Source organism: Mytilus trossulus, chromosome 13 (genome assembly GCF_036588685.1).
Source record: "Mytilus trossulus isolate FHL-02 chromosome 13, PNRI_Mtr1.1.1.hap1, whole genome shotgun sequence".
NCBI lineage: Eukaryota > Metazoa > Mollusca > Bivalvia > Mytilida > Mytilidae > Mytilus > Mytilus trossulus.
The window spans coordinates 50,511,790-50,536,086 of record NC_086385.1 but is presented as its reverse complement, the minus strand read 5'-3'; the positions used below and the strand labels follow the sequence as shown (position 1 = coordinate 50,536,086).

Below are 24,297 nucleotides of genomic sequence, written 5' to 3'. Positions count from 1 at the left end.
GGAATAGTCAAACTCATATGACGTCATACTTAACTCCAAAACATATAAATGAGATAAAATTAGAAAATAAACATACAACTCTCACAAAAGTCAGAAACTCCTGATTTAAGAATGTCTTTATAAGATAAAACAAGATGTGGTATGGGTACCAATGAGACATTTTTGCATCAATGTCACAATCTGTGAAAGAAAATCATTATGGTCAATGTGCTGTTTTCAACACGGAGCCTGTGCTCATATCGAACAGAAAGGTATTAAGGTCTCCAAAAATTACTAGTGTGAAACCATTCAAACAGAAAACCCAACGGTCTAATCTATTTAAAAAAAAATGAGAAACGAGAAACATGTATGAACCACATTTATAAACTTGTAATAAGCAGACCTTTTCACAGGTTTAGTCATATGCAGCTAAGTCTACTACTCCACAGGTCTATGCACTCGCAGACAAGTCATCAGGTATGTTTGGGGTAGACCTGTCAACAAGAGTGGTCTAAAGCTTATACGTACCTGTACTGGTCCGGAAATTTTAAGAGGTCAAGTTCTATCTGATGAATAGTCTTCGCAATTCCATTCTTAAAATAATCATCGACTGAACCAAAACGTCAAGTTGTTTAAAATGTGCCAAAACACCATAAACAAATGTATTTATTGTCTTTTTATTTTTATTTTGTAGAAGGATTTAATGTTTTATATGTGTGCATACATTGAGTACTCATGGAGAGATATTGATAAGTTGTTGGTTACTGAAACGTCCATTGGGAAACATTACATGCATGTTTAGGAGTATGGAGAGGAAGTGCCAACTTGCCAATGTTGTCTGGATATTAATCAATTGTTAATCAATGTCTATGTTTGGTTTGCGCCTTTTTGTATTATAACTAATTTCCCCCGTCCGGCATTAACAACACATATACACTGATAGATTTTTAAGGGTTAAGAGGTTCTTTTTTTCAAATAGTTTTAAAGGGGTTTACACAGTGATGACTGCTGTGACCATATTTTGAATATTTTACCGATTATGTCTGTTTGTGTACGCATCGTCCTACCACGTTAGACTATTTACCGGCTTTGTTATAACACGAGCAGCACGACAGGTGCTACATGTGAAGTAGGATTTGCCTACCTGTCCGGGGCACCTGAAATCACTCTAAGGGGTCCGTGTTGTTCTTGTACGCCTATTTGTGACATTTTGTTCACACGTCATTGTCAACATAATTTGATGCGACTGAAAAACTGATATACGAGAAAAAAAAAACGAAATTTGTTTTAAAGCATTCGAAAACTCGACCTGACAAACGTTGATAATGACCTAACTAACATTGCCAATGACCGGAATAGATAAAAACATCACCAGACAAAAATAGAGTGCCCACTGTGTCTTGGTCGTTGTACGGATACGGGTAAACTGTTAAATGTCATTATGTTATAGTTCTATTATAAATTAGAAAATACCTTGGACGACAAACGACAAAATTAGTTTAATCGAGCAATGGTGTTAACCATTTTGAATTCTTAGAAATTCTACAGAACGTCTGGACAATTTTAAACCTCGATCTATTTCTGAAATTAATTCTAACATACTTTTGATTTTTTAACCCTGTATGCCAAAATTTCCCTTGAGAATTATAAAATTGTTTTGTGTAAACATTGAAAAACGAAATTTCTTCCTATGTGACGTATTAATTCTCTGACGTCAGACACACGAAGCAATGAATGTGTTTTTAATTTGATAGATGCTTGTGTGCTTTTTTGTAAAATTGTTTGTTTTAAGCTTGTTACACAGTGATGACTGCTGTACCCATATTTTGACTATTTTATTTATAATGTCTGTTTTGTTCTCGCCTCGTTTTATATACAACGAAATTTGATGATACTGTTGTAGAAGTGAGAGGTTTAGAACTATAAAATAAGGTTCAATCGACCATTTTCTACGTTTGAAAATGCCTGTAACTAGTCAGGAATATGACAGTTGTTGTCCATTTGTTTGATGTGTTTTATCCTTTGATTAGGGACTTTCCGTTTTGAATTTTCCTCTGAGTTCAGTATTTTTGTGATTTTACTTTTTACCATGAGGTGTATATGATATAATACAAACATTATATTTGATATGATCAACGTATATACCATTTATATTAGATATATACATGATATAAAACTTGTTCCGAATCTCATCTGATTAGACTAGTCTATCAGACCTTATTATCTGAGCTAATCATATCATATACCCTTTTCATAAAACTTTAGATTTGCATGACGTGTGGTGAGCCCGTCAAATGAAATATTTTTTGTTGCCAAACTTGTTTGAACCTGCATAACTGTAACTATATATATCGAATGTGTCTTTATACACACGAAATTTTGGACACTGGTCAATGGACGTGGATGGCCGAATAACGTAAAAACATTAATATACGGAATTCGCTGAGGCGAATATCGTTTTATAGCCATAACTGGTATATGTGTGAGTTATTTAAAATTTAGATGAATAGATACATTTTGAATTATACTTAATCATTTATATACATTGCTATACATTTATACGTCGTAGTCATTAAAAATGTGAGAAAAAAAGTTCGTTTATTATTTGTTGTGTTTTTTTAATTTTGAAACAACTTTTCGTTCACAAGTTAAAATCATGTATAGATTTGCTTTACACCACAGTAGTTATCAAATGTACCAGGATTGTAATTTAGTACGCCAGACGCGCGTTTCGTCTACATAAGACTCATCAGTGACGCTCATATCAAAATATTTATAAAGCCAAACAAGTACAAAGTTGAAGAGCATTGAGGATCAAAAATGCCAAAAAGTTGTGCCAAATACGGTTTAAGTAATCTATGCCTGGGATAAGAAAATCCTTAGTTTTCGAAAAATTCAACCACGACTTACACCCGTAGGTGTTGTACAAGGATTTTCAAAGCTTTCAAAGATCTATGAACGAGGTATAACGTAACTTTTCATTTCGTGTATATCTGTCATTGTTTTTGCATCAAGAGAGTCCTTTTTAAGAATTTCAAATACATCCTGCCCATAACAATTATTAAATAAATAGGAATATATGATATTATCACATAAATCAACGGTCCAGGATTTGAATAATTGTTGATCACTTTATAAAATCTGCAAAAACAAAACTTAAAAGTAAAGGTAGTATATCATACAAGTACAGGGTACCTATAAAGTACTTTAAAATGTCGTTGAATTATTGGAAATTTGTCACGTTGTACAACCGAAAAAAAATACATGTAATTAGTAGTAGTTTAAATGTTCTGAACATATTTGTGAATAATTATGATAATTATTAACTTTCTGTGTCTGCAAAATTTGTTGAAAAAGTACAAAGTATTATGTTTATATGAATTATGAATATGTTGTCGGACAAATGAACCTATAACTTTCATATATTTTGTTATTTGAATACTTTTTTAACCGTGTACTCAAGATGACGATTTAGTAACCTTTTCAAGTATAATTGTTAGTGTTGACTCCACATCAGCTTTCAGATACCTTACACTGACTGGTAATCGTGTCTGTGTCTTTGTTTTCCTTACACGCAAAGAACAATATCTACAATTCGAAATACATTTTAAATCTTTAGATATTACTAGAAAATAAAACTCACATGTACTGAAAAAAAGGACTTCTAATTTTTAGCTCGATCATTGCATTAACACTTGTTGTATACCAAGCGAACCATGCAATGGCCGCAACAACAAATGAGAGGTACTGATATTACTGATTATTTTTTATTCAATCCCATGTTCAACACATGCTATAGGTTATCTTCTTCATATTCTAAATGGACAAATTTTAACCATGATATGTTAAAACAAGTATTGTCAAATCGTACAGATTTGCCTAACCGTTCGGCAGATTATTCGGTGAATCGGTAGTTTAAGTTGATGTTTAAATACCGTATCATCTATAGTAGTCTACAAATGAACGTATTTATAATACATGAATTGAAGTTTGTCCTGTGGCATTATCAAGCTTGTCTGTGAGGGATTCTGGCGAAGATTTGTTTTTAATAATCTAATACACTGTATTTACTCTGGTGTTTGTAATGACGTCAGATTAAAAAAAAAGTCTTGATTTCGTTGAATTGTAAATTTTTGAAACTGATGATTCATTCTTTCATTTTCTGTTCGTGTCTCTAAACATATGGTAGAGTGTTTCAATTTTAACTGATTAAGCCTGTTACTCGTACCATCTACATTAAATACATTCACGTTGATTTGCATTTGGTTTACGTTATGACAAAGCCTTGCACAATGGAGATTGCACATTCAGATGTGGATCTACGCAATATTATATCAAACATACAATAATGAAGTAAATCGTAACATTTTATAGGATTACTGATTTAAAGTTACTGTTCAAAGTCCTTTAAAAACATGTATTCTAATGATGTTAATCAAGATCTTGTCCCGAGCTGAAAGAAAAATTGTTGAAATCCCAATTAATTTTATGATTTTTGGATTAAAAAGCAATCAACATACTGGACAACTGATCTGTCAAAATGATTATAGACATTGTTAAATATTTATCGAGCTGTAGACTTGAGTCTACTCGAAAAGATTCATTATTCCAATTACCGCTGTGACGTACTTAAGACTTTAATTGCAACAAACAATTCCTGTAATAAAATGGTTATTTATATCTTAAGGATAAGTTAATGCAGAATTTAAATAGTCTGTTTTACGTATGTGTTTTAAGGTGGTATGGGAGTCTAAAATAAAAATGATAGAATTTGTTCATACTTTGTCAAAATGTAGTATCTATTGATGCATGTTCAAAAATATTATAAAAATGATAGGTCACCGCGCATTTTCTCAAGCTACAGGTTGTGACAAAATGACAAATTTTGTATGGATTATACAGGAAAAATCACCATTTTGTGAATAGAAACTAAACAAAATGATAGAATTGTAAAATAACTTAGGAAAAGATTGCTTTCAGACAATGCTTTGAGAATATCAAAATAAAAGATGGGGTCACCGTACGTTTTTTTCCGGCTAAAAGACAAAATAGGAAAATTTCATGTAGAGTCCTTCAGAAAATGCACTGTTTTAGAGTTACCTCCCCTGAAATTGCCAATTTGAAAATATTAAAAAAACGACCAAAAATAATTTACACTTGTAAAAATATTAATATATCTAAGTTATATTTTTATAAATTTGTTCTTTTAAATGAAAATTCACATTGAATATCTGCATTCCTGCATCAAATTTTGCTAACTTGATAGAAAATATGGACCTTAGATTCTCTGTTTTTTACAATCCAAGGTGGCGAAAGACACCCATACCACCTTAAACGAAAGAAATCTCTGTATTCCTAATAATTATTATTTCCATGAAAAATTACATTAAAAAACAAGACATTTTAACATATAGTATCAAGCGAGGCCTATCATAAGTGTTATAAGTAAGGCTATGACAATTTAAATGTTAGGTTTTATTTAATTTATGAAACGAAGAAAGACACCATTAATGTAAATTATATCTTCACACAGTCTAAGGAGTATATTAATGTTCTATACTAGAAAAAGAAAAAAGGCAATAATTTATTTTATTGATAAATGCTCAGATCTAATATACAAATACATTTGAGAATGGAAATGGGTAATAGGTCAAAGAGACAACAACCCGACCAAAAAGAAAACAGCAGCCGAAGTCCATCAATGAGTCTTCATTGCATCCAAATCCTGCACATGGAGGTGGTCTTCTCCTAGCCCCTAAAAATGTGTACTAGTTTTGTGGAAATTGACGTCATACATAACTCCAAAACATATAAATACGCTAAAATTTGAAAAAAAACCATACAAAACTTACAAAGGCCAGATGCTCCTGACTTTAGAAAAATCTTTATTAGATATAACAAGATGAGGTATGGGTACCAATGAAACATGTCTCTATCAATATTAAAATCTGTAAAAGTAAACTTTTATGGTCAATGTACGGCTTTCAACATGGAGCTTGTGCTCACATCGAACACAAAGGTATTTAGGGCTCCATACAATGACTAGAGTGAAACCATTCAAACAGAAAAACCAACGGTTTTATCTATATTACAAAATATAGTCCTATACCAGCCATCAGGTCTGGTCTGGGTATACCTGTATGTCTGACTGGTCTTTAAATTACCTCTACAAGTCCGGTCCGGACAAGATTTCTCAATATGTCTGCATCAGTCCTAACACGGCAGACCTAGGTCTGATCTAACATCAACAAATTTAACTTGCACGTCTGCCCAAAATTCAAGTACAGGTGGGAAGCAGACAAAACATATGCGTCAAGTGAACTTTTGTTCAGATTAGGAATGCAACCATCTGTAACTTAGACATAGCTTATTATAAAATTTTAGAAGAACAAAATGGATAAAAAAACCAGACAAAATATTCTTTAACTTTACGCCCCGCAATACAGATGATGTTCTCTCAATAAATTATACCAAATTTGGTGACTATGTTGAATGAATTTATCCCATCGAACTATTGATGAGGGATACTACAGATACAGTAAAGTCTGCCTCATATCTTGCCTTCCATCTAGAAATTGACAATGAGGGTCGGTTGAAAACACAACTCTACGACAAAAGAGATGTTTTCATTTTCCCAATTGTGAACTTTCCATTTCTATGTAGCAACATTCCAGCAACCCCGGCATACGAAGTACATATCTCCCAGTTGATACGATATTCCCGGGCTTGCATTTCCGATCATGATTTCCTTGATCAGGGATGCTCACAAGGAAGCTATTAACCCAAGAGTTCCAAATGTTGAAGTTGCAATCATCCCTTCGTAAATTTTAAGGACGCAATCATGAGTTGGTCGACCGTTATGGAATAACCGTTTCACAGGTGATATCGGATATGTTCCTTATGTCGTAACTACAATCCCCTTCCCTTTTCACGAATGTGACCTACCGAATGAGACTAGTCACCGGATTTGTAATAACATAAACAACACTTCGGGTGCCTGGATCTGCTTACTCTTCTGGAGCATATGATTTCACCCCAGTTTTTTTTTGTGGGCTTCGTGTTGCTTAGTCTTTAGTTTTCTATTTTGTGTCTTCTGTACTATTATTGTCTGTTTATCTTTTTAATTTTTAGCCATGGCGTTGTCAGTTTATTTTCTATCTATGAGTTTGACTGCCCCTTTTGGAATCTTTTGCCCCCTTTTTTAAACACATACATGATTTTGTTAGAACAAAACATGCAATGTTGAAAAGGAAATATTGTAGGTTTGATAAGTTATCTAAAAGAAAATTTATTCATTGATTATGTTTTTAATTTCATACAAATAAAGCATTGCAAAGATTTCACTCCCACGGGAACCCCTGATTTTACATACAAGTATATTTTTAAGAAATTCTCAAATCCTCCCATTATAAACTGCCTGTTTTGGAAAAAAAAATAAAAATATGAAAATAATTTTTCATGCATACACAAAATGTGAAAATAATTTTTCATGCATACACAAAATGTGAAAATAATTTTTCATGCATACACAAAATGTGAAATTTTTTTCTGAATATTGTTTAATTAAAATCAGACAATGTGATAAAACTATGAACACTAGAGCTAACAAATTATTAAAATACTAGTGATTTCAATATGTTTACTTTTTAGATATTTTAGGTAAAATAAGCAGTTGAAACTAAAAAAAGGTCGAGTTCTATCTGATGAATAGTCTTCGAAAATCAATCCTAAAAATTGTCATCGACTGAACCTAAACGTTCATTTGTTTTTGAATAAAAGACGAAAAAAAAATGTTTTATTATGCATTATTTGCTATTATAATCTAAAACTGTATTCAGTAAAACTCACGATATCTTACAGAATGTAAAAGATGCGGTTTTTGAGTGTGATATTGACAATACAGGTAGTGTACTAAAATTTAGTAAAAACTATCAATAGTTATCAAAGGTACCAGGATTGTAATTTAATACGCCAGACTCGCGCGTTTCAACTAAATAAGACTCATCACTGACGCTCAAATCGAAAAATGTATAAAGCCTAACAAGTACAAAGTTAATAAGCATTTAGTACCACAATTTAAAAAGTTGTGTCAAAGACGGCTAAGGTAATCTGTTCATGGGATGAGAAAATCCTAAGTTATTCGAAAAATTCAAAGTTTTGTAACAATTTATAAAAATGATCATATTTTACACTAGTAATGTTCGAGCCCTTTATATCTTGTTGTTCGGTGTGAGCCAAGGCTCCGTGTTGAAGGCCGTACATTGACCTATAATGGTTTACTTTTTTAAACTGTATTTTTGGTGGAGAGTTGTCTCTTTGGCACTCACACCTCATATTCCTATATCTATATGATAGATATGTATGTCAACACTGAAGTGCTGACTACTGATCTGGTTACATCCTGGGGGACGAAACGTTTCGACCAAGTGATGTAAATAGTTATCAAAGGTACTAGGTTTATAATTTTAAACGCCAGACGCCCGTCTACATAAGACTTAAACATGTTAAAAGTGACGCTCTCATCAAAATAGTTATTAAGAAAAACATGTACACAGCTGAAGAGCATTGAGGACCTAAAATTCCAAGAATATGTTTTAAAAAGACAGAAACCCATACATTGTCGTAATATTACATTGAATTACGTAATCAATGAAGAAAAAAAACCATACTAGCTAAGGTATTGTCAAGATATGTGACAAACTCCAATTTATTTTGAAATTTCAAGATTTTTTTGGGGTCCAACGCCCTCAGGCAAAACTTACTTAATTTGATCTTTGTTTCACTGTGCTGGTCTGTGCATTGCGCTTGAATGCTTACCTTTATGTGTTATCTATCCTTATTGAGTTCATGTGACTTTCCGAATTCTTTAAGAGGTACAATCAAGAGAATCGCTTTGGATGCACACAATACAATAGAAGTGTTACTTTTATTTACTTACAATGAGTTGATACCACTGCAAGTCAGCTATTGTTATCCGCGATTTTAACCAACTCTATAATCAGTGTTTCGGAAGTGGCTTGATTCATAACAAACTTTTCTGACATTTTCCTCTAATAATTTAAAAAATTATTATACTTGCTAAGTATTTGTAAATTTGTTAGATCCCGTTTGGTCGTATGGGTCAAAACGCTTTTTTAGACTACACATCCTAGACATCTAAATTTTAACGTTACAGCATTCCGTAAGTAGGTCTATCTAGTGCTTTGGAAAGCGTCCACAATGACATATGTTATCTTTATATAGTCCGGTTTGTCGAAGAAATGACAATTGATATGCATATCAAACACTTATCAAAGCTGGTATATAGAACAGATATAACCCTGAAAATGTAACATTAAATAACAAGAAACCATTCAAATAGTATCAACAGATCAAATTAACGAGAAAGTACGATTTAAGAGTACTCGCAGTTACTAACAGCTAATAAAAACCCAAACACAATTAATAATTAAAATATCATGCATCAGAGACTAAATCGCAACTTAAAACATCCCAGGGATTTAGGAAATTAACGTCATGAACAACAAAGATGACACAACTTGTGCAATACCCCCAACAAAAGTCTCGACAGGCAGTAGTAGGATAGTTATAATCACATATTGATTTCCGCGCTTTTACTACAATATTAATGTAGATTTAGGATGTGAAATACTGTTTTTAATATGTTTTCTACAAGTACAGCCACATTTACTTATCAAATGTTTTAGCGAATTAAGTAAAATCTATCGGTTTAACTTTGACTTTTGGTAACTGTTTACATGTTTGTGAAGCAGCTATAATGATATCATACTTAAAACTTGGCAAGACAGACGCGCGTGTCGTCTAAACAAAAGTTATCAGTGGCTCTTAACTGAATTTCATAATATCATAACTTATCTTTTTTAACGACATAATCACGGCTGGTAATCTACACACGCAGAACATTAGGTTCTGCAATGAAAACAGTGAGAGGATTTTCCGGTTGTGCTTGAGTGGAGTAAGTGTCACCGCTTCAAAAGGTATGCACATTTCTAAATCTCAATTTTCTTATTCAACTGATCAAAATATTGAAAATCGGAGAATGCTATGCTGTGATGAATACTTTAACGAAGAGATAGATGTATCATTTACTGTTGTACGTAGAGTTGAACTCCTACAAAATCAGTTGTCCCACGAGAAATTGCCTAAAAAAGTGACATTTCAATTTTGAATGGTTCTATTTACAGACCTAAAAGTTCAAATTTAGTATTTTTTTCGGGCAATGGGTATGAATGTTGCTTTTGGCGGCGTGTGCGCTATCCGGTGTTGATAGACGTCTTTATAATTCCAAAAAACAACATTTTTCCATGAAGTCATGCGTGAGTGAAAATTGAGATTTAGAAATGTACATACCTTTTGAAGCGGTGACAATTACTCCACTTAAGCACAACCGGAAAATCCTCTCACGGTTTTCATTGCAGAACCAAATGTTCTGCGTGTGTAGATTTCCAGCCGTGATAATGTGACCTATAATTTTTCCAGTTAGTAAAACGCACGTCGCAATGTGCATTTTAACTGTTATATTTGTTTGATTCTTTTTATCTTTCAATACAAAATAATATCTCGAGTAAAATTTAACTTACTTATTATATAATCTCGATCGATGTTAACATGGTTAAATGGTTCTTAAAATGTTAATTAGTGATTTTTTTTAATTGTAAGTTCATTTTTACATACATGTACTTTTTGTGGTCGTTGCAAATGTTGCTTACATATTTCTATTGATTCTATTTTAGATTTTTTGTAATAACTTGAGCGCCTACGTGTACTTCTTAACAAGCCATTGGATTCAAAGCGCAATTGCATCATTCTTGTTTAGCCAATGGAATCAAAGCATTATTACATCATTTTTCTTCATTCTCATATAAATCTGTGCATTCATTCTATGAAGTATCTACATGCGAAAGTGTAGGACAGTTATAACATTAGCTAAGTTTGCATCATCCACTTATTGGACAGTTTTAATTGTAAGTATATATGTTGTTGTCTTAATAAATACTCAATTATGGAAATTTGTTAATGCAATACTTTTATTGATATTATGAATTGTACCAATATCCAGCTTTATTTTTGTAAATGTTTACAAACATTTTATTTGCATAATAATGTAAATACTATACTGCAAGTGATATTAATAGTATAAATATTATTCATGTTATATGCATACTTTAAATGTCATTTTTTAAAATGTTAAATGAATACTTTAAATGCTATACTTCATCTTAAATGAATACTTTAAATATTATGCTCAATGTTAAATAAATACGTTAAATGTTATACCCCATGTTAAATAAATACTTTAAGGGAGTTCACTTCTCAGTTTCAAAATAATTAGCTTTTCAAAACACTAGTTTATATTGATAGGGGGTAAATAGAGCAAAACATATATATAGGTCATTGTGCTTGTTTTCGAGATATTACCCATGCATTGAAATTTAGGCGGGAAAATATTCTCTCTTTACATAGCTTTATCATTGACAAGTTTAAGTTCCCAAAAACTATTGAAAAATTATTAAAATTGTATATGACTATTACAGATTGTTTATCACTATACATGTAGAAGATTTACAAAAGGAAAAATGGGGGTCAATGGGCAATTTTTTTTAAGGCATTCAACATGTTCAAATGGATAAAACCAGAGGATTTCGAAAATCTGACAGAAATCCCAAAATATGTCAAGCGAACTTCTTTAAATGTTATACTTCATGTTAAATGAATATTAAAAATATTACACTTCATGTTAAATGAATATTAAAAATATTATACTTCATGTTAAATAAATGTACTTTAAATGTTATACTCCATGTTAAATGAATATTCTAAATGACATACTACATATTTAATGGATATTTTCAAATGTTATTTTTCATGTTAAATGAATACTTTAAGTGTTATATTTCATTTTAAATACATACTTAAAATATTATACTTCATGAAATATGAAAAATGCAAATATTATATAAATTTCATGAAATATGAAAAATGTAAATATTATACTTGTATATAAATGTTTCAGCACCATGTTTAACTGTTGGTACGTGATTGTCATTGCACTCAGCATATACCATGAGGTGAATGCAGAAGAAAGTAAGCTTTATATAAATGGATGAACTGTAAATAGAATCAACATTAACATTGATAAATATAAATAATCAACATATATTGATATAGTGCATTATTGATTGAGGGGAATATATCTCACAAACACAATACATAAGGTTAAAGTTCATTTACAAAAATGAATGCAAAGAATTTCGTTCGAAAATGTGTCAAACTAAATGTATTTATTTAATGTAATGAGTTATAAGAGAGAAGACGTCATGAAAGTTAATATATATTTTATTGGCAAAGTAAAATCATGGCTTCTGTCGGTTACCAACCCACAAACAAAGGGTCTTTGGGCAACCGTAAATAAGATGCAAATAAAATAGATAAATAAAATTCAAAATTCAAATAAAAACTAAAATGAAATGAAATTTTGAAATAATGGGGTGCTGAATTGAACCCTGGCAACAGATGTCCAAAATTAACATCAGAAACTACGTTTGAGGTGGAAATGAAGATTACATGGATAAATGTTCTAAATTAAATAATAATACAGTGATAAATCAAGTTCATCGGTACTGGTGCAGTCTATAAAGTCTGCCACGAAACAAGTTCAAAAACATTCATTTCATAAAGATTGTTTTGGAACTTGTTAACGCCAACCAGTAACATACATTGAGAGTCGATAACACAGATAACTCTGATTGTAATATTCTGTAATAACAAGAATCTGACCGCAGTAACTACTAGCTAACAGATTCCCAAAGCCAATGACCTACTTCGCCGTTTGATGGACAATAAATGGTTGCAAATTGATAATAGCATAACTGGATAATAAATCATAAATCTACACAAAACAAAGTTGAGGTAGGTTTGGCTCATCAGATCTACACAAAACAAAGTTGAGGTAGGTTTGACTCATCAGATCTACACAAAACAAAGTTGAGGTAGGTTTGACTCATCAGATCTACACAAAACAAAGTTGAGGTAGGTTTGACTCATCAGATCTACACAAAACAAAGTTGAGGTAATTAAAACTAGTAAATGAATCATGTTTCCCAGACAAAAACATTTTAAACTGAGGTGCAGTAAAGACCCCCGAAATTTGACTCTAAAAATAGCCGATGTAATATTTGCCGTCTTTAGGGAGCTCGTCAATACGGCATTAAAACTTGTATCGTGTAACATTTGTTTAATTTTGTATTTGTCTTTTTGTTTTTTGTTTTGTTTTTGTTTTATTGCATATCATGCGTATGTCGTTCGACAACAATTATTATCCCAAATCATTTATGACTGCTTACAAAAACGAATATTCTCTAATATACGTATATACATAAAATTCCATGTATAACTGTTCACAGTATTTTACCTAATTGCGTTGTTTCTCTTTCAAATAACAAAATCGTACTAGTTAGCAGTTTTATAGTCTGAGGTATACGCTTCTATTAAATCTAAACCACAAAAGCAATAAAATCAATTCATCACCTAACTTATTTGAATTTTTCTTGACCTCTGTAATGATGTAAATGAGATTTAAGAAAACCATTAACCCAGACAATTAACTCGCTTAGGTTGTAAATTTATATCAACAATTTTCAGACGATAATTTTATCAAAGATCTACACATCTGGTAATAAAGTTTGTAAACGTAACTTGCAGAATAGTGTATACTATTTCTTCTCTATTCGTTAATTTAAAAGATTATAATTAAAATGCACTAATATAGATTTAAAGAAATGTGGTATGATTGCCAGTGAGACAACTATCCACTAAAGTTCAAATGAAGTAAATGTAAGCAACTATATGCAACCTTACGGCCTTCAACTAGAGAAACCCATATCGTATAGTCTGCTATTAGAGGCCCCGACATGAAAATTATAAAACAATTCAATTGAGAAAACTAACGGCCTAATTTATAACAAAACAGTTTACGAAAAACAAATATGACAGACATAATTTTTGTTATTAAACCAACGATGCCTTTTCCCAAGTATAGTAGTAAAACTATCTTGCCTTGCTGATCAATTTTCTAAAATTTAAGACTAATGGAAACATTGTTATCTGTAAAACTAATATCATTTGAACTTTAAAGTTGATAATGCGCAAGTGGATTGATAGCTGCTAGTTCCACTCAATGAACAATCCAATAAAGCTAGTTTAAACAAACCCAAAAAAACCCAATAAAGATTCGTTTCTTGAACGACAAAGATATGGCAACAATATTTTCAGCTTATGTTAATACTTGATAGTTATAGCAATCTTGGAAATCAACATTTGATTATCTTGTCCATTACATGTAGCATTTTATTTTTCTGGGCACGATTAAAACGTGCGCAAAAAAGCTATGCGAGTAATGACGGTTTATCTTAGTGCAAGAGCTATAGTTTTGATCACATCATTTATACATAATACAGACAGGGTATGAATGATTTGTTGTGATCATGGTACATGAGTAATAGCCATAGATCTAAACCAACTGGTCCCCAATTACAAGACTGTGAAATTGCTTTCTTTAACCGAAACAGCTCGTTTCCAACTTATGACCTGAACCCTTAGCCTTAACCCTGCTAGCTCCAAGTCTTATTTGCTCATATACTGGATGAGCTCTCTTGCCTAATTCAAATTGGTTGTGAAATAGATATCAAATATAAAAATGCATCAGTTTACTTACTGGTTTCATTAATATTTACCGTTGATGAATTTTTTTTATAGCTGCGAGATACCATTTTATATATATGTTGTGTACAAGTTATCATTTTGTACAAATTATAATTTGCACAAAAATATTGTACAAATTATAATTTGTATTTTGACTTTGTACAAATTGTAATTTGTACAAAAAGTGCTTGTACAAATTATAATTTGTACAAAATTTGATTTAATTGTCACTGAGGCCAATTTTTATCATTTTGTCAGAATTGTCACAGAGGCCAATTTCTATTATACTATTAGAATTTTTACTGGGGCCAATTTCCATTATACTATCAGAATTTTCTCTGTCAGAGGCCAATTTCAATAATACTATCAAAATTCTGAGTAAGGCCAATTTTTATTATACTATCTGAATTTTCAATGTGGCCAATTTCAATAATACTATAAAAATTCTGAGTAAGGCCAATTTTTATTATACTACCTGCATTTTCAATGTGGCCAATTTCAATAATACTATAAAAATTCTGAGTAAGGCCAATTTCTATTATACTATCAGAGTTCTTAGCGAGGCCAATTTCTATTATATTATCAGAATTTTCTCTGAGGTCAATTTCAATAATACTATCAGAATTCTGAGTGGAACCAATTTCTATTATCCTATCAGAATTTTCAATAAGGCCAATTTCTATAAGTCTATCAGAACTGTCACTGAGGCCATTTTTTATTATTCTATCAGAATTGTCACAGAGGCCAATTTCTATTCGGCTATAATAATTAACTGGCATGCATGTACCAATTATATTTACTATCTCTGGGTGTTTTTGCATTTTGTAAATAAGGTTTAGAAGGTTCTATAGTGTTTATCAGTTATTTTTTATAGCACAATACATACTATAAATTATTGTACAAGTTATAAGTGAATTTTAGTCGAATTTTGTACAAATTGTAATTTGTACAGGCACTTTTTGTACAAATTACAATTTGTACAAAGTCAAAATACCAATTATAATTTGTACATTTTTTTTGTACAAATTATAATTTGTACAAAATGATAACTTGTACACACCATATATATGACTTGCAAACAAATACTGGATACCCAGACTTTTACAGTCACTCCACTGGTACAGAATACACCATATTTTGCAATGTTAATTGCAAGACTTCAAATGTTGTGTATCACTTACAGTGTAAATTTGGTAAACAGTATGTTGGCGAGTCAGAACAGCCGTTTCAAAAACGAATGAACGGCCATTGTAGCGACTACCAATGCAAGCCAGACCTCCCTCTCAGTCGACATGTGAGATCCCCTGGCCACACTGAGGCAGATCTCAATCGACTGACCATTAAAATCATTGACCACAACTCTGCTTGGTCTAAGGAGGATAGACTCGCTCGGGAAAGGTTTTGGATAAGGAAATTAAAAACTTTGGCACCAAATGGGATAAATGAAAAGATGTAGTTCGACACCATGCAGTGCTTCACATCTGGGTTATATTACTTATTATTACAGTCTCTGTTTCTATTTCTTTACCTTACTCATCTCTAAAATAAATCTGATGAATATAACAATTTAAATTACTTAATTTTTTTAGGGATGTGTAAGGACCAAGCCACGTTCAACTAGTTTACTTTAGTCAAAATGTATTGTTATATTTTAACGGCCGTTTGTTTTAAACATCGCAGACTCTAATGTAACTATACTACCGTTGTCAAATCTGAAATATTTACCAATTTAGACCGTTCAGTGCTGTTTATTTGGAATTCTTATTGGCGCAATCTTTCTTGTAACATCATAATTGTCGACACCGTTAAAGCTTTAGAATTGTGCTAGTTCATATCGCACATCATTATTTTTCTTTAAAGCATATATTTGAACTATCTGATGTAATTAGTCATATAACCTATGTCGTGTTTAACAAATTTTTAGAATTGTGCAAGCGTCTTACCTGATGTTCGGTTTGACTTTTTTATTGTATAAATTTCAAGATTGTAACAGCTTAATCTAAGTAGACTGATAATTGATTTATTCAACATCACAATCATATATACGGATGAAGGATATCTGTTATCCGAAATATTTATAAATAATTACATTTATAGTTACCTTTTTTTTTTGTATTTGGAGTTGTTGTGTACACTTTTTTATGGGTTTATATATATATATGTCTAGCGGGACGGCTGCAGTGCAGGCGATTTGGTGTCACGATATCACAGTAGCATGGGTTCGAATCCCGGCGAGGGAAGAACCAAAAATTTGCGAAAGCAAATTTACAGATCTAACATTGTTGGGTTGATGTTTAGACGAGTTGTATATAGACGACCACCTGGGCTCTCTTAAAAAGAGCTTTTGGTGGGCATGTGTTACCTTTCCACGTCAGTTTTAATCTAGCGGCGTACTACAGTACATGATATATAACGGTAAATTTAAAACTGTAAAGCCAGTACAAAATCCGGCGTTGTTTGAAACAGGTGGTCACAGGAAAATGAGGGACTCGTTCTATGTTTTTTCATTTATGCCCTCTGGGGAGACTGTCCGTAACTTTCTTATCCAAAATCTTTCCCGAGCGACTCTGTCGACCTTCGACCAACACTCGTTGTGGTCTATGATCGTGATGGTAAGGTTTTTGAGATCAGCTTGTGTGTGTCCAGGTGATCTCAAATGACGACTTACGGGTAGGTCGGGCTTGCAAGTGTAGTCACTTCGATGACCATTCATGCGTCTGTTAAATGGCTGCTCTGTCTCGCCAACATACTGCATGCCACATCGACACTGAAGGAGGTATACAACATTCTGGGTTTTGCAAGTTACATTGCAATATATAGTGTACACAGACCCAGTCGAGTGGCAAGTGAATGTTTGAGTATTCAGTATTTGTTGACAAGTCAGGCAACGTCTGTTACCACATGACTTGCACCATCCTGCAGTTGAACAGCTTTTATTTGAGGAAACGTCAGCTCTAACAAATAAGTCTTTCAGACTTGCTGGTCTCCGAAAAGCTAAGACAGGAGGATTGGGAAAGATCTTGGATAATTTAGGGTGTTTGGCAATAGTTTGCCAATTGGCACGGATCAAACGTGAAAGGTTATTAAAGGCTGGGTTGTATGTAAGAACAAACGGGACTATTTTGCTGCGCCTCTTCTGTTTGTACTGTAAGAGGTCATTGCGGCTGTTATTGTTAGCGCGCGCAAACCCCTTATCTATGTCCAATATTTGTATATTTTATAGTTATTTTATGGTGATGTTGTACCCTTTTTGACTTGTTATATATTATATTTTGTAGTGTACAGAATCATATTACATGATCCATCGCCCTGTAAGATTGATCGTTGACTATTTATTCAGTCATTTTATATATATATATATATATACAACTCGTCTAAACATCAACCCAACAATGTTAGATCTGTAAATTTGCTTTCGCAAATTTTTGGTTCTTCCCTCGCCGGGATTCCAACCATATATATATAGTGCAGAACTAGTTTCTGAAATTAGTGAAATGCTTCTCTCTTTTATATAGATGACAGATGAAAATAAATCAAATTTAGGTATACTTGTGGTGAGAATGATATAATTAGAATAATTGTAAAAAATCCTTCACGATATGTACACATACTAAACATGCTTTGAATATTACTTGCGGGACTATACCTTCAGTGTGATTATAAAATAAATCAATGTGACCTACCGATTAGACTATTTACCGGATTTGTAATTACATAAGCAACACGACGGATGCCACATGTGGAGCAGGATCTGCTTACCCTTCCGGAGCACCTGAGATCACCCCTAGTTTTTGGTGGAGTTCCTGTTGTGTATTCTTTGGTTTTCTATGTTGTGTCATGTGTACTATTGTTTTTCTGTTGTCTTTTTCATTTTTAGCCATGGCGTTGTCAGTTTGTTTTAGATTTATGAGTTTGACTGTCCCTTTTGTATCTTTCGTCCCTCTTTTTTTTTAAATGTTTTCTAATCAGGATGAGATATATAGATAAGAAACCAATTATAAATAAATCAATCTTATTCTTATTCGTTGTATGGTCTTTCATAGTAAAAGCAATCCGGATCAATATAGTATTCGCCATTTAGAATCGTTTTCCTTATTATGCTCGAGATGTTACTACTCAAATCATTGTTAAAGCTAAAAATGTCATGTACTGAATTAGCTACATTAAAATTAAAGAATAAAAGATGTACCTGTTTTATTGATGTATTAAGATAAGGCATACTGCCACTTATCTCGACTGACATACAAATAGATGGTCCTGCTGATGAATGAAATAATCCTGCATAACAAATTTTCAGTTTCTGTTTCAGATGCGTAGCTATTTTGACATCACAGGTGGCTAAAGCAGTTTTCTTTACCCCAATTATAACACCTTTTTTACAACGCCTTTTCTACTCAGGCATCATACACCTTCTAATAAATGTCATTTCAAATATAATTAAATAATATACTTTTTATACACTAAATAAATATCAAAATGTGTGCAATGCAATTTGGATAACCGAAAAAACAATCGGTTATAAAGACATTACTACGAAATACGAATGAATATTATTTGAAAAAATATTGATATATATTTTAGAGACATATTGTATTATATATGACGATATATTATATGTCTCTGTATATATGCGACGCAATTTTGCTGACCGAAAAATCAATCGGTTATAAAGACATCACTGTAGCTGCCATATCAACAATTTTATCAACTAATTTCTTTTAACGGAGGCTCAACTTTGAAATATAATTTACGATTTACTACTGTCCTAAACACGCTAAAGAACAATAAATGGTACCATAATTAATTGCATTTGATTGTGTAAATGTCTCACAAGGCAACCCCATTATTAAATAATAGTTAACATACCTGATAATGGAACAGCACCATTATAATCTGCATAACAAAATGTAAATTGAATAGAAAAACCTGGAATCTAGTTTTCATTATGTACATGTAATACCTCGATAAAGATACACAAATATTAATGTAACTGGAATTAAAAACTATGTGAATCAAACATTTATTATACAATCCAACATAAATTAAAATAAATTCGCTCGTATTATAATAACTTTAGTCAAGGATTTGTATACTATATATAAATCATTGCTTTACACTAATGTATAAATTATCAAATTGAATGTGACCGATTTTAATTAATCAATCAATAATCTGTTGAAATTGAAAAATTAATAAGATAATTATGTACATTAAATATGCGTACAATAAACTCAAAAATCTGACCTTAGATATATTCAGTTACTTCCGTGCAGACCGCGCATTCAGAATATTGTTTACATTAAATATGCGTACAAAAAACTCAAAAATCTTACCTTAGATATATTCAGTTACTTCCTAGCAGACTGTGCATTCAGAATATTGCGAGGAGTGCTATAGCTGTTAAAATTGACATGCCGTGTAATAGAATTAAGACATGCGCGTTACATTGACCTGTGCACGAACTGTCGCAAGTCTTGCCTTCCTCTGATAACGCGATTTAACGGTCAAGCCCTTTAAATCGAATTATATCATTTTGATCTAAAAAATATAATGCATTAACACTATCGAATTTGCCTGAAATAATAATTATTTTTTTCATTTCTTTTGACTGCAAAAAATAAATTGTAATTTCAGAATCAGTTTTGGAAACAATTGTGTTTATCCTCTATTTACCTTTTATCTTTTCATAATACATTTTCTACATTTGAAAATGCCTGTACCAAGTCAGGAATATAACAGTTCTTGTCCGTTCGTTTTTGATGCGTTTTGTTTTTTGATTTTGCCATGTGATTATGGACGACTTTCCAAATTGATTTTCCTCTGAGTTCAGTATTTTTGTGATTTTACTTTATACATAGTTTACTGTTGGAAATGTAAACATCGCATAATGTACAGTCATTTTAAAATATAATATTTTAATTTTTAAGAGTTAACTCGTCAATGTGCGGCCTCACATGGAAGATGCGCTAAAACAAAAGATTCCAATTGTGAAAGTAGTTTTGGTTCTGGATGGATTAATAACGGCAGCTGTTGTCGAAGGAAACCGTGTTGCGTGTGTAAGTATACTATCATTCAAGTCGTCGTAAACTAACATTTTTTTGCAGTATATCACGTAGATATTAGCTAGAATATTTATATAGTGACTTAGCTACCTTAGCTACAATAATGAGCAGAAGAATATTTAACTTCAATGTTTCATCGAGTGAATTGATTTAACAAAGATGAAAGCTCTTAACAGCGAAAGCTCTTTTTTGAGAGCCCAGGTGGTCGTGTGGTCTAGCGGGACGGCTGCAGTGCAGGCGATTTGGTGTCACGATATCACAGTAGCATGGGTTCGAATCCCGGCGAGGGAAGAACCAAAAATTTGCTAAAGCAAATTTACAGTTCTAACATTGTTAGGTTGATGTTTAGACGAGTTGTATATACATTATGTACACAGCCATGTATCACCATCATTGATGGCGATCCGATGGATACATCTGTTGTAGAGTTGTCACTGACTCAGACGTACTTATAAATATAATTATTTTCTGTGACTGTTTATTACATTAATTTGTAGGATCCTTTACTATAGATAATTTAGCTGATCTGTAACAATAACATCTCCATGCCTTATATATCATGTACTGTAGTACGCCGCTAGATTCAAACTGACGAGGAAAGGTAACACACGGCCAGCGAAAGCTCTTTTTTGAGAGCCCAGGTGGTCGTGTGGTCTAGCGGGACGGCTGCAGTGCAGGTGATTTGGTGTAACGATATCACAGTAGCATGGGTTCGAATCCCGGCGAGGGAAGAACGAAAAATTTGCGAAAGCAAATTTACAGATCTAACATTGTTGGGTTGATGTTTAGACGAGTTGTATATATATATATTATATATGGTGTGTTTAATAACCTTTAATTCCCCTGACTGTTGGTGTGTTTAATACGTAAGAAACTATATTTATTATTCAGATCGCAGAGAAGGTATATGTTGAGACATTCCCGGCTTAGATTTTATATACCCTGTCTAAGAATTGAATTAAACTTGTAATACAGATTACAATTTTCTAATAAATTGTATAATTGTATGAAACTAAACTTCTAACGGGAGGGATTATGCTGGATATTCATTTGATGAAGAAAAATCTTTAAATCAGTTGAATTGAGGTCTTAAGCGTACATGCCAGTGACAGCTGTCATTTTTCTTAGTTTCTTTTGTTCACTTTTCTGGACTATCGAACTCGAACTTCTTTTTAACTGAATGTTAATGCGCGTATTGTTGTGTGTTTGCTGTTCTTCATTGGCTGGATGAATGAGTACACGGTTGAGATTTCACAGAACATGTTAAACACCGCTGCATGTTTGCGCCTGTCCAAAGTCAGGCTATTCTGGTCTTTGTTAGTCTCGTATATATGTTTTTAACTTAATTTATTTATGTAGTTCGGTGTTAAGTATGACGTGAATTATCACTGCACTAGTAAAGTTAAGGGTCCCGCTGAAGCACGCCTCCGGCTGCGGAATTGATTATCTGGCTGTAATCGAAATACATTGGTAGTCTCTGGATGTTGTCTGCTCTTTGGTCATGTTGTTATCTCTTTAACACATTCCAGTCTCAATTTTATTTCATAACCTTGAGAAATATTTTATAATATCTTGAGAAGTTCAGTGTATTTAGTTCAATGTGAAGATATTCAATCTATTCAACGTTAAATGAATCCTAGCATCACTGACAAAATGAAAGCAATTTCTAACAAGAAGCCTACAAAACTCTGAAAGAGCATTCTTTTATGCTTTATCTTTTGGCCAATTGATCGAAAACAAAAGTTACGATAAAAAAAACTTTCGGGAAATTAACAAATAAATTTTTAATTCAAATCAAATAAAATATTTGTCCTTATCTTAGTGTTTCAGAATAGTAATACATTAGTTTTCCACTATAACAGATCATTGAGCGATACAAGTTAAAATCTTACAACTACAGTCTTCAAACAACAAACGTAGCGCTGATTGTCTCTCGTGGATTTGTCTCTAAACATTTGTTAAAAAAAATAACTAATCCACCTGATGAGTTAAGCATTTTTCAACTGATTTTTATAGTTCATTCTTATGTTGTACTGTTATACCACTGTCCCAGGTTAGGTGGAGGGTTGGGAACAGGCTGACATATTTAGCCCCGCCATATTATGTATGTGTGTGCTTGTCCGGATCCCAAGTCAGGAGCGTTTAATTCAGTGGTTGTCGTTTGTTTATGTGTTACATATTTGGTTTTGGTTCATTTTATTAATGTAAATAAGGCCGCTATTTTTCTTGTTTGAATTGTTTTACATTGTCATTTTATGGCCTTTTATAGCTGACTATGCGGTATGCGATTTGCACATTGTTAAAGGCCTTACGCGGTGACCTATAGTTTTTTCTTGTGGAAAGTTGTCTCATTGGCAATCATACCACATCTTATTTTTATATAAACTATATAAACAGTTGAGTTGTATTATTTGTTCTTCTGTTTGTTGGTAATAGCTTGTAAACTGCAGATATTCTTGTAGTTCAGTGTGAAGATATTCCATCCAACAATCTCACAAATGGTGCTGTCACTGTAATGGAAAGAACTATTGGATCTACGGCAAATTTTACATGTGACGCAGGACATTTACTTGTTGGAAACAAAACTATAACATGTACATCCTCGGGATGGAATGAGAATATACCACAATGTCGCTGTAAGTACAAACACTTTTTTAAACTATGAATTTTCAATGCTCTTAAACTTTGTACTTGTTTGGCATTATATCTATTTTGTATGAGCGTCACTGATGAATCTTATTTAGACGAAACGTGCGTCTGGCGTACTCAATTATAATCCTGGTCCTTTTGATAACTATTTAGTTTAGTGGTTGTCGTTTGTTTATGAGTTACATATTTGGTTTTCGTTCATTTTTTTATGTAAATAAGGTCGTTAGTTTTCTCGTTTGAATTGTTTTACATTGTCATTTTGGGGTCTTTTATAGCTGACTTTGCGGTATGCGCTTTGCTCATTGTTTAAGGCCGTATGGTGACCTATAGTTGTTAATTTCTGTGTCATTTTGGTCTCTTTTGGAGAGTTGTGTCATTGGCAATCATACCACATCTTATTTTTATATAAACTATATAAACAGTTTAGTTGTATTATTTGTTCTTTTGTTTGTGGTAAAAGCTCGTAAACTGCAGATATTCTTGTAGTTCAGTGTGAAGATATTCCATCCAACAATTTCACAAATGGTGCTGTCACTGTAATGGAAAGAACTATTGGCTCAACGGCAATTTTTATATGTGACGCTGGACATTCACTTGTTGGAAACGAAACTATAACCTGTACATCCTCAGGATGGAATGGGAATATACCACAATGTCGCTGTAAGTACAAACACTTTTTTAAACTTTGAATTTTCAATGCTCTTAAACATTTTACTTGTTTGGCATTATATCTATTTTGTATGAGCGTCACCGATCAATCTTATTTAGACGAAACGCGCGTCTGGCGTACTAAATTATAATCCTGGTACCTTTGATAACTATTTAGTTCAGTGTTTGTCGTTTGTTTATGTGTTACATATTTGGTTTTCGTTCATTTTTTTTTATG

At 32.4% G+C, this 24,297-nt stretch overlaps 1 protein-coding gene across 1 annotated transcript in view; it reads left to right on the top strand.

The window, feature by feature from the left end:
* The window catches only part of LOC134694451 (P-selectin-like), a 42,534-nt gene that overhangs the window by 13,410 nt on the left and 4,827 nt on the right, over positions 1–24,297 (top strand). The window contains exons 2-3 of the mRNA XM_063555462.1: positions 23,225–23,398; positions 23,898–24,071. Coding sequence (XP_063411532.1) covers positions 23,225–23,398; positions 23,898–24,071 — 348 coding nt within the window. The remainder of the gene's footprint in view (positions 1–23,224; positions 23,399–23,897; positions 24,072–24,297) is intronic.